The following is a 12053-nucleotide window of genomic DNA, read 5'->3' as shown; positions in this document are numbered from 1 at the left end:
TGGATATTTAACAACAGCCGACTAAAGGATACAGAATATCTCAGAACCTCTAAAATCTATATTGAAACTCTCATCAGAGATATACCTACTTCACAATCAATTTCCGAGTGGTGGTCGCTTTTTAAATCCAAAGTTAAGGTATTCACCCAAAAATATAGTCACCGAAGAAATTTGAATAAGCATTCAGCCCTTAAAAATTTGCAACAACAACAGTAATTGCATCATCCAGAATCTGAGGAATACCAGTCCCTAGAAGCCACCATACGCTCACACCTAGAGCACTCTGCAAGAGGAGCACTAATAAGAGCACGACACAAACATGTTAACTTCGCAGATGCCCCTACAAAGTATTTCTTTTCACTAGAAAAATGCCAACAAGAGTGCACCACTATATCTGCTATTAAAACAGATAATGGAAACATCATAGAAAATCATGACGAAATCCTCTTATATACCTTGCAGTACTACAAAAATTTGTACCAAGCCAACCCAACATCTATGGAGGCCACGAATATAATTCTCTCCGATGTGAAAAGACTCTCACCAACAACAAGGAGTAACACAGAACTCCCCATCACGTTACACGATCTGAAAACTGCCTGCACCTCCTTACCTAAAGATAAATCTCCTGGCATAGACAGGCTCACCACTGAATTTTATCAGTCCTTCTGGGAACAGCTTGGACCTATCCTCTACAGAGTATTTGTCGAAGCGAATACCAATGGCTTTCCACTCAATATGACAACATCAGTTATCAAACTCATTCCAAAGAAAGGAGACGCGACGAAACTAGGAAGCTGGAGACCCATCTCTATCACAAACACCGACTGCAAAACCACAGCCATTGCCAACAAACTTAAACCCGCTCTGAGTGAAATAATAAATAGGCATCAGAGCTATTCCATCCCTGGAAGATCTATCCACAAAAACTTACACATCATAAGAGATCTCATAAGCATAGCGAACAACAACAGTGAAACAATGGGTCTTGTAACACTAGACCAAGAAAAAGCTTTCGACCACGTTGAACACCTTTACCTCTTCAACTGCTTGAAAGCATTTGGCTTTGGCTCAGGCATCATTCACTCTATTAAAATGTTGTATGCCAAGGCATAGTTTTGCATGAAAATAAACAACAGGCTTACCATAACTGCACCATACAGCAGAGGTATTAAACAAGGCTGTCCACTCTCCGGTCCTCTTTACACAATTGCCATCGAACCCTTTTTGTGTAGACTCAGCATGCTGCTCAAAGCATGCCGCCCTAAACTTCCCTACCAAACCATAACCCTGACAGCATATGCTGATGATGTTACAATCATAGCCCGCAAAGAAGAGGACTTTCATAACATACAAATGGCGTACCAACAATATCAGGCAGCCTCAGGAGCCAAACTAAACACACATAAAACCATAGGACTGTGGTGTGGCAAATGGAAAAACCGAACCGATTCCCCAATGTCTGGTACCTGGTCCACAGAGGGAAACAAATACCTGGGGATTTACTTAGGAAACACACCCTCTTATGTGGATAAGAACTGGGAAACACTAAACAAGCGTTTCAAGCAAGTTCTAGGAAAGTGGGCAGCAATACGAGCCTCTGCCTCCACAAGAGGGAGAACAATAATCGTTAACCAAATAGCCACCAGTGTCCTTTGGCATACACTAAAGATTCTTACGCCACCAGTGCAATTCATCAAACAAATAAAGTCAACCATATATCGATTCATATGGAATAAAACAAACTGGCTTTCCTACTCCCAGCTATGTACTTCTCTCAAAGATGGAGGACAAAAGTTGGTCTCCATTGACAACAGGATAACAACGTTCCGCGCTCGATTTCTCATAAATGCCCTACAACAGGAAATATCACACAAATGCACCACTGAGTATATTTTCACTTTTGCCACTAGAGGTCTCTCTCTCTCCACCACCTTAAGAATGACAACAGCTCAAGTGCCTGTAAATTTAACAAACTTCTACAAAGATGCCCTTCGACGATGGAAGAAGCTAAACCTCCAGCACACAGTGAAGACAGCATCCCTACCTGAAATCCTCATGGAACCCATCTTTCACAACACGATGGTAAGAAGCCCGATCACTCAGAAAGAATTTTTCTTTCCTCCATGGAGCTGGCGAAACGTGAGGATCTTAGGTGACATTCTTTCTCCAAGCCTCACCTGGCGCTTTCCAAATTCGCTCGAAAACCTGGAATATGGGAATGAGTCTGAGCAGATAGACACTGTAAAGGCCGCTTTTCAAGCCGCTATGCCTGATAGCATAACAGAAGTGGGGCTTAGCCCTCCAAACTCAGAAGTTTTGGTGCCTATCTTTCTGATAAAAACCAATAACTCATGGGAGAAACTTACACCCAGCAACACCAACAAGATCTACAGTACATTAACACAACAGTCGAACCAAAGCACTTTGTTGGAAAATCCTGCATCATCTGATCAAACACTATTTCAATGGGATCTACCATACCGCACAAGAGCCATCAAACCTGACGCAGATATTCAGTGGAGAATGTGGCATAATATATTACCTACTCCTACTATATTACGAAAATTTAACTCAAACGTCTCAGATAACTGCCTCTTCTGCTACCAATTAGGAACAGTCCGGCATATCTACATGGAATGCCCAGTCAACACTAAATTAATCAGTTTGACTCGGGAAACGGCAGCTCTTACCTGTGGTAATCTTCATACAGAAGAGGAATATTTCAATCTCGTCCATGTGGAGTCAAATAACCATTCATTCTGCGATTACCTTTTCATCACCGCAAAAGCGGTAATATACAACTTCTACCTCAGACATACAAGACCAGACAGCACAGCAACTTCATAGAGAGAGGCAACTGACCAACTCACTGCAGCCTTCCAACAAAAGGTGAGAAGTCGGATCCTACATGAGCATCACCACCATAGGCAAAACAACACCTTAGATCTTTTCCACCAAGAATGGAATCCACGGAATCAACTCCTGGCTGAGCAGGGCGAATGCATTATAATCCACTTTCCAGCATAGAAGTGACACCTTTACCCCCCCCCCCCAAAAAAAGAAAGGGGGGAAGAAAGAAGGATTGTTGTGCTTAACAGTGCGAAAATTAATCAGCTGGCACTCTCATGTTAATAGATAATATTGTGCAATAGTAACTTCTATGTTCTTCCACATTTATATTCTTATACAGTATCATGTTAAAATAACTCTTAATGGCTTTAATTTATTTAAAAAAAAAAAAAAATGTAATTAGCCTTATAAGTGACTTCGATGTAACATATCTCAACAAGAGTATGAGCATGTAACCTCTCTGTCTGACTGCAGAGAACCAAAAACCGGTTAATCCGGTATATAAGATTGTTATGTTCACAATAAAAAAAAAAAAAAAATCTATCTATCTATCTATCTATCTATATATATATATATATATATATATATATATATGATTGACCTAAAAGGCCACTTTCCTGCTTAGCTCAAAATGCTCTCAAAAATCTCGATAGCCTCTTAGTTCCATTTGTAACCCTGAACTGAACCTCAGTGATGCACAGTTACAGGCAAGTCTACTGTAATGCCAAGCCTAAACTCTACACAATAACAGGCAAAAACATGCCACACAAAAAAGGCATCAGTTCTGCATTGCAGCACACATGCCCAGAACATACAAAGGTCTACTGGTTTGCTATGAGAGTGAGAAGCCCTGCTCCCAGACAAACGTATGGGATGAGGGGGGGATGAAAAGTTTTGATAAACACCTAGAACAAAAATGATATTAAAGCATATAACCATAAGAAAAAATATACTAGTGGCAGAGTTATGAAGGTAACTTATGTTCTTATATCCTCATATGTTTTTTCTTGTGGTGTTATATCATTGCTTTAATATCATTTTTGTTCTAGGTGTTTATCAGAACTTTTCAACCCATCTCATATAAATTTCAGTGGGAGTCAGACCCATGAAGGTTTCAGGTTGAATTAATGCAAAATGATATATTTTCCATATACAATAGCAAAAAAGGTGTATTACCCTATGATTAAAATACTCTGGATAAGTAATAGTTGTAGCAGATTTTTTTTTTTTACTTGGTTACAAAGTAAAGTGTATGCCTGACAAAAAATTATATTCTCGTTTACTCCCAAGTGTAAGCAAGATGAGGTTAGTCATGCAGTATCTTCATGACTAACTTAATCCAAGTTAATCAGAAAATATCTTTGTTTGCTTAAACCTGGATAAAGGATTAAACAAGAATATAATTTCTTGTCAGGCATAATTTACATATTAACTAAGTAAAAAAAAAAACTTTGTATTTCCATAAGTAAATAATTAATTATAATAAATAAATATATTATCATGGAAAAAATGTATCAGTTTTCCAGACTTGGAGGTTTATAGGCTAAAATGTGCTATACTTTGAGTTTTCTTTCTTGAAATGTAAAAATGTTTACACTGCATCTTATATATTGTGAAGAGTTCAATACTTGAGCAGTAATGCAAAATGTGCACCATTATAAGGAAATTAAAAAAAAAAACGTTCTCTTCATTCCTGAGATTGATGCAAAGTCATTAATAGAGGAAGTTATTTAATTTTTATATTGGCATTTTAAAAAGAATTCCCTTCTCACTCTTCCTCTTTCTTCTAGGTTGGGATGACTAATATATCTCATATGCTTACACCAAGTGGAAAAGTTTATGCTGAGCTGACTGTTACTCACCTGGCTCCTGATCATTTTTTTATCATTACAGGTTCTGGTTCTGAACTTCATGACCTGAGGTATAACAGAGTTAACTATTACTGTTAGGCTAGAGCAGTGATGCACAATTTTTATTTATTATTATTTCCTGATATCCATGGAGTCACAAGACTCATCTTGGGAGCTGAACACAAACTCTATCACAACTCCATTCACTGTCTACATATTCACCACCATCTCAGGTAATGCATTTCATGTTTCTACCACTCTCCATCAAAATATTTACTTCTTACCACTCCCTTTTGCAACTTCCAGGGATGGCTCCTTGTCCTTGCTCCTTCACCTCATTGTACCATATTAAAAATCTCCTCAGTGTTAACATGATTACAGGTGCAACTTTCAAGTCAGGTGACATAGCAGTTTTAGTGTGGCAGCTGCTGAAGTAAGAGTGTGTGAGTGGAGTGTGTCAGAAGTTGCATCATGGAGCAAAGAGTTGTGATAAAATTTTACTGTAAATTAGGAAAAATTGCTACAGAAGTGTACTAAGACTAAAAAAGAGTTAATGGTACTGATTGTCTGAGCCATGCGCAGGTGTTTCACTGGTTTTCAACGTTTAAAGAGTGGAGGGAGTCCCTGGAAGATGAACCATGTTGTAGATGGCCAGTTTCTATATGGAGAAATGAAAATGTGAAATGGTGAAAGCTAGGGAAATTGTTGCCCACAAAAGACAAATAACCACTAGGCTACTCACTGTGCAGCTTAGTGTCAATAAGGAAATGGCCAGGTTAATTTTAGAAAGAGATTTGCACAACAGGAAGATTTGTTCGAAGTTTGTGCTGCAGACATTGATACATGAACAGAGAGAGAGAGAGAGAGCACTGGGTTACATGTTGTCAAAATTTCATCCCTGCAGTTGATCAAGATCGTGATGTGTTGCAAAGAATTGTCACTGGTGATGATTGGTGTTTTCAGTTTGATCCAGAAAGAAATGACATAGCATGGAACGTCTTTTCCCTGGCAGAAGAAAGTCAGATTGCAAAAATCATGTATCAAGACAGTGGTCTTTTTTTTTTTTTTTGATGCTGCTGGAATTATTCACCACAAATTTGTTTTTGAGGACACTATACAGTGAATGATCAGTATTATTTATGAGTAATGCAATGTTCTACACTCCCCTCCATTTCTATGAAAAATCTTCTGTATGTCAACCTGATAACAATCCCTGACTAGCTTATATGTCTTAATTGTATCCCTCTTCTCCTCAAAACACTTTGCAATTTTCATTCTCTCAATCTGTCCTCATACTTCACATTCCAAAGACCACTAACCACCTTTGTGAATCTTCTCTGGACCCTTTCTAACATATCCTCATCACCATGAAAACCCTGTGACCATATCTGTGCACAGTAATTCATGAGGCCTGATCAAGGTCTTATACAATGGCATCATAACATCTTTATTTCTGCATATCAGGATCCTCTGCATCATTGTCATTATCTGATGTACTGCCTTCACAACTTTTGCAATCTGGCCCCTGAAACAAAACCTTACACTTTGCAACATTGAGCTGACAGTTCCACTTACCTGTCTATTCATTCAATCTATTCAAGTCCTCCTGTAACATCTTCTTGACTCTGCATTTTTCTACCCAGTTTTGCATCATCTGCAAATAGTTGCATATCACCAGTTAAATCCATCCCAATTTATATAATATACAAATTGAATAACAAATGGTCCCAAAACAGACTCCTGCAGTACACTACTAGTGACCTTCCTCTTTTGGGATACTGCACCTTCATATACAACTTTCTGATACCTATCTGAGAGCCAGTTACTGATTCAACTCAGAAGTCTGTTATCCATCAGTCCAGAGAATTTGAAAATAAGTTGACCATTTTTCAAAATTTGTTTGCATTTTTACCTTTTCTTTTATTTCTATGTTCATGTATTTTATTATTTTATAAGTTTTTGGTTGTGGCTTAGGTGTATCCTTTTCTAGTTTTGAACAATTTTCTACAAAATTGTTCCATCTCTCTGTATGTTTTTTACTTACTCTCATTTTGCTGCTGCTTTTATCAGGATTTGTTTCAGATTTTCCCATTCCTATTCTATGTCATTTGATTGTATGATTTCTGTTTTTAAATCAATGCGTTTCTGATATGAAGAAATTTTAAACTCAGTTGATAGTATTTTCCACTTGATTTAATTTTAGCCATTTTGGTTTAAATCAAATTTTTGCCAGTACCATATAATGATCCGTTTCAATCAAGGCCTCAATATGCTCTTACATCTAGGATTAACTCAGCTAATTTAAAATTTGCGATAATGTAGTTATTAACTGACTTACATCCTCTAGCTGACTAATTGTATATTTATGTATTTCTTTATGTTCAAATACAGAGTTCATTTTCTGGTATTATTATAAATGACAAAATCCATATATCTTCAGATATAAAACAAACAAATCTCCCTATGTTTGTTTTATATTTCTTGTTTCCTATTCTGACATTTAACTAGAGCCCATCCATGGAAGCTGTATAACGAGTGTGAGCAGGGTAGTGAGAAGAAGAATCTTTGCATGGACAGTGACTGGTGAATGGAATGCATTGCCTGAAAGTGTGATGAGTTGAGAAACTGTGAATGGGTTCAAGGCATGGTTCAGTGATCTTTTGGTATGAGAGAATATAGACCTCTTGCGATGAGTCCTTTGACTCCATAGAGGTCAAAGTTAGTAATAATAATAGTAATAAAATCCTCTGCTGGTGTAAACAATCTGTTTTATTAGCTTTCTGCAGTTGTTTGTAAAAGATTTTGGTATCATCTTCTTTTCTCTCTCCCAGTACATTTACTCTGATTGTTAGGTGATCTCCTAATGTTTTGAATCTAACTTCTATTACTGTATTTACTCGAACATAACTCACCTCCCATATATCTTGCATCCCTGATTTTACTTTACGGAAAAAGAAATGAAAACGTGTCGCATATACCTTGCACATGAAAAAGGGTTAAAACTTTAAGAAATAGATAGTGAATGTTGTTATGGTAGATATTTTCAGATATTTTGGAATTCAGTTGAAGAGGATCAGCATTTCAACTCAACAATCATCAGCTTGCCTTTGTCATAGAGTCATGCAATCTTTTGTTAATACCCATCAATCATATGCACATCTTCATAGCTGTGCTATTTCTACCAGCCTGTAGAAATAGCAGTGGGGTAGAAATTTGGGTCTATGTTTTACTGTCCGTTTTGTGCTCTGCTTTCACTTCTCATTAGTCATTCGTGAAGGATTGTTCATAACATATCTCAAGTCTTGTAAATTACTGGTAATTTTTGCTTGAAATATGGAGAAACATTCAAGTTACAGTGCTAGTTTTAAACTCAAAGATCATATGATTCCTAAATGATAAAAGGACAAGCAATAAAGAAACTGTTTGTTTTAATTTAATTACAGTAGCATTGTCACTAAAGATTCAAATCTAATGTGTGATGAAGGTGGGCAGCCAATTGTGTAAATAACATTGATAATTAAAATTTAAATTCATTCATGTTATAAATAATGTGAGAAATTATAAATTATAATGAATACTGAGGATTTAATTATAAACGTCAATTTAGTTTTTTCCTGAAAAACTTTAGTTTCAGAAAATCCCCACATATATCATGCCCCATGATTTTTGAACTTTAATTTTTGGGGAAAAAATTGCGAGTTATATTCAAGTAAATATGGTAGTCTCTCAGTCCAGTAATTGTAATATACAATATTTTTCTTCATAGATTTGCATATCATTATACCTGCTTTTGTTCTTTCTTCTTTTTTGTATTTTTATTTTATTTATTATTATACAGGCTTCTCCAGGGAGGGATTCATCAAGGTCTAAATACTTATTACATCATTCTAAACATTCATTGAAGATAAGATGTACATGCAATATCCGGGTCAACCCTGGAAACGTAAGAGTCAAGTTTTCAGGATTCACCTTGAGCTTTTTCATCCTTGCCATGAGCGGTAAAACCTCACTTGTCTATATCTGTAAGATTCCTTAACTCTCTTTGTCTATCTTACTTTTAGGTCTCTAACTTCATTGTCTACTTGTAATTGATCTATAATTGGTTGCTTCTATCCTAGTTCAATCCTTGTATGATGGGATTATTTGTTGGTAATCGAATTACCAACTGATCAGCATATCAGGAGTTGTTGTCAAAGTATTGGAAAATTTGGTCAAGAGCAAAATACAGGAATGGATAGATGGAAATGGGATATTGTATGGGGGGCCCCCATGGTTTTGTGAAGGGTAGGTCATGCCTCAGTAACTTGCTCATGTTTTATAATAAAGTGACAGTCGAGTTGGATAAAGGTAATGAGTTTACAGTGATACTGCTGGACTTTGCAAAGGCCTTTGACAGGATACCACATGGAATTCTAATCAGTAAACTGTAGTACATGGGGATGGATATAGGGTTGGTGAGATGGATAGGAGGGTGGTTGATGGAGAGATATCAGAGAGTAGGTTATTCAGAAGTGGAGTCCAAAAGAAGGCATGTGACTAGTGGCATGCTGCAAGGTTCTTGGATGGCTACTGTTTAATTTGTTCATTAACGATATAGGAAAGGATCTGAGAGGAACTGTTCTGTCATTTGCCAATGATGAAAAGTTGAGTAGAGGAATAGTTAATATAGATAATCAAAATTTTACAGGATGATATGCATAGATTGGCAGACTACGCAAAGGAGAATGGATGTCAGTTTAATGTGGCAAGGTGTAAAGTTAAGCATTTTGGGGTGAAAAGATTACCAGCTGTATACCACATTGGTGGAACTGTACTCCAGGAAATTGACCAAACCAGAGACTTGGGAGTGTTAGTGGATAGGGAGTTAAATTTTAGGGATCACATAGCAAAAGTGGCTAAAGCAGCTCATTAGATCACTTGGTTACTGAAGAATATTTTGATGAGCAGAGACAAGTAGGTTATTGTTCCTCTTTATTGAGCCTTGATAAGACCATATCTTGGCTACTGTGCGCAGATCTGGGAACCAGGGTTTCTTATGATGAAGAGGAGGTGGAGAGGATCCAGAGGTGAGTGACTAATATGGTAGCAGGTCTATGGAATGAACCTTACAAGAACAGATTAAAGACTTGTGGTTTACAGAAACTGGTTGATAAAGCAGAAAAGGGGTGATACGATTGAGACATACAAATATACTGAAGGGTTTTTACAAGATTAATTCAGAGGAAATTTTTCAGAACAGGTGTGTTTGCGGGAGAAATAGGGACCATCCATGGAATTGAGTAAGAGTGTGGTTAGAAAACATGTTAGAACTAGGTTTTTTGCTTGGAGAATAATGAATGAGTGAATAGGTTGCCAGAATCAGTTGTCGATGTGATGACTGTGAATGAGTTCAAAGCAAAGTATGATAGATAGTGTACAAATGTTGAATAGTTCTTGACATGTTAGGGTTAATGCTAGACTCATCGAGTCTAGCATAGGTCTAACATTGACATGCTAGACTCATCGAGGGAAGCCCTAACTTGACATGTCAAGTTAGGGCCTCCCTCGATGAGTCTAAGGACTCCTTGAAGTTGCCTGTAATGATAATAATTATCTAGCCCTTCTTTCCCTCATTTGGAATTGCACTTGTGTTGAGACTCATGTTGAACAACAAGGTTAGGGACACTACTAACTCTCTTACACATTCCTTCTACATGTTTGACAACAATCTGTTCAAATCAAACTCTTGTAGTAGCTTTACCACATTTATGCAAGGATGTCTTTTACATATGTCATGTCACGTATGGTGAGAACTCATTTGAGCATGTCACATCTCCTGTATTTTATATATATATATATATTTTTTTAAAGAATAAATTTTAAATGACTTTAAATCATTTGACATGCTCAAATGAGAACTCATTTGAGCATGTCACATCTCCTGTATTTTATATATATATATATATATATATTTTTTTTTTAAAGAATAAATTTTAAATGACTTTAAATCGAGATAAAATATTAAATTTTTTAATGATACAACTAGTTTCAGTCTTTTACACCTTTTTCAGGTATCCACTAAAGGTAGAACACAGCACAAAAAAATTGAAGTTACAAAAACTGAGAATTACAGGCAAAAAATGCAATACATAATTGACACAAAAACGTATTTTTCAAGTCGTTCTATCTAATGCGCTATTGTTTGTTGTATACGTGCTTGCAGGTTCTAGTGAGCGCCAGTATTGAACAACTGCAGTATTGCTATCAGGGATGTTATAACTCAAATTGCTGTTCAAATGTTCAGGATTAAGGAGGATTTCTCTGGACTCCACGATTTTCCTTTCAAAGTCATCACTATAGCGAAAAATGTTTTTGGATTCATCCCAGCAAACTGAGTGACTCTGTAGATTATCATGAGGGTTATTAGTGAAAAGAATATGACTGGATAACGTAGATGCATGTGATCTTTTATAGGAGATGTCTCTCTTATGCTCCTTAATATGCAGTTCAACATATTTGTTAGTCTGAAAGAGAGACATCTCCTATAAAAGATCACATGCATCTGCGCTATCCAGTCATGTTCTTTTCTCTAATAACCCTCATGACGATCTACAGAGTAACTCAGTTTGCTGGGATAAATCCGAAAACATTTTTAGCTGTAGTGATGAGTTTGAAATGAAAATCGTCCAGAGAAATACTCCTTAATCCTGAACATTTGAACAGCAATTGAGTTATAACATCCCTGATAGCCATACTGCAGTTGTTCACTACTGACACTCACGAGAATCTGCAAGCACACATACAACAAACAATAGCATGTTAGATAGAACGACTTGAAAAATACGTTTTTGTGTCAATTATGTATTGCATTTTTTGCCTGTAATTCTCAGATTTTTGTAACTTCAATTTTTTATTACTGTATTCTACCTTTAGTGGATACCCGAAGAAGACTGTAAAAGGCTGAAACTAGTTGTATCTTTAAAATTTAATATTTTATCTCGGTTTAAAGTTCATTTAAAATTTATTCTTTAAAATGTATCATTACAACCAAGTAGAAGATCAAGAATACACACATATATATATATATATAAATGCCGATTTCAAGTTTTTTTTTTGGTGTATTTATAACTAATATTTATGAACTTTCTTCTTGGTATAGAAAATATTTGAGTTTTTGTTTCTTATTTCCAGTTTATATATATAAAATTTCTTTTAAAAATTGTATGCATTACATAAATGGGTTGGTTTGAAGTGACTAAACTATTTTTTTTGCAGTCATTAGTTTTGTCATGGCTTGCATTTAGCACTCATTTGTGTGATTCTGACAGTTTCTGTTTATGATGGCTCGTCAGTTGCATTTATTCCTAGACT

General features: G+C 36.3%; 1 protein-coding gene across 2 annotated transcripts in view; it reads left to right on the top strand.

Moving 5' to 3' along the window:
- LOC150098229 (dimethylglycine dehydrogenase, mitochondrial-like) overlaps nt 1–12053 on the top strand; it is a 260147-nt gene that overhangs the window by 216875 nt on the left and 31219 nt on the right. For both annotated transcript variants that reach the window (XM_090405924.1, XM_090405925.1), the window contains exon 12: nt 4644–4774. In XM_090405924.1, the coding sequence (XP_090262050.1) occupies nt 4644–4774 (131 nt within the window). The remainder of the gene's footprint in view (nt 1–4643; nt 4775–12053) is intronic.

This window comes from Typopeltis vanoorti, chromosome 16 (assembly GCF_054136105.1).
Source record: "Typopeltis vanoorti isolate ZY-2024b chromosome 16, IOZ_Tvanoo_1.0, whole genome shotgun sequence".
NCBI classification, from domain to species: Eukaryota; Metazoa; Arthropoda; class Arachnida; order Uropygi; family Thelyphonidae; genus Typopeltis; species Typopeltis vanoorti.
Note: the sequence above shows the minus strand (reverse complement) of the source record. Positions and strands in the feature narration are given on the sequence as shown.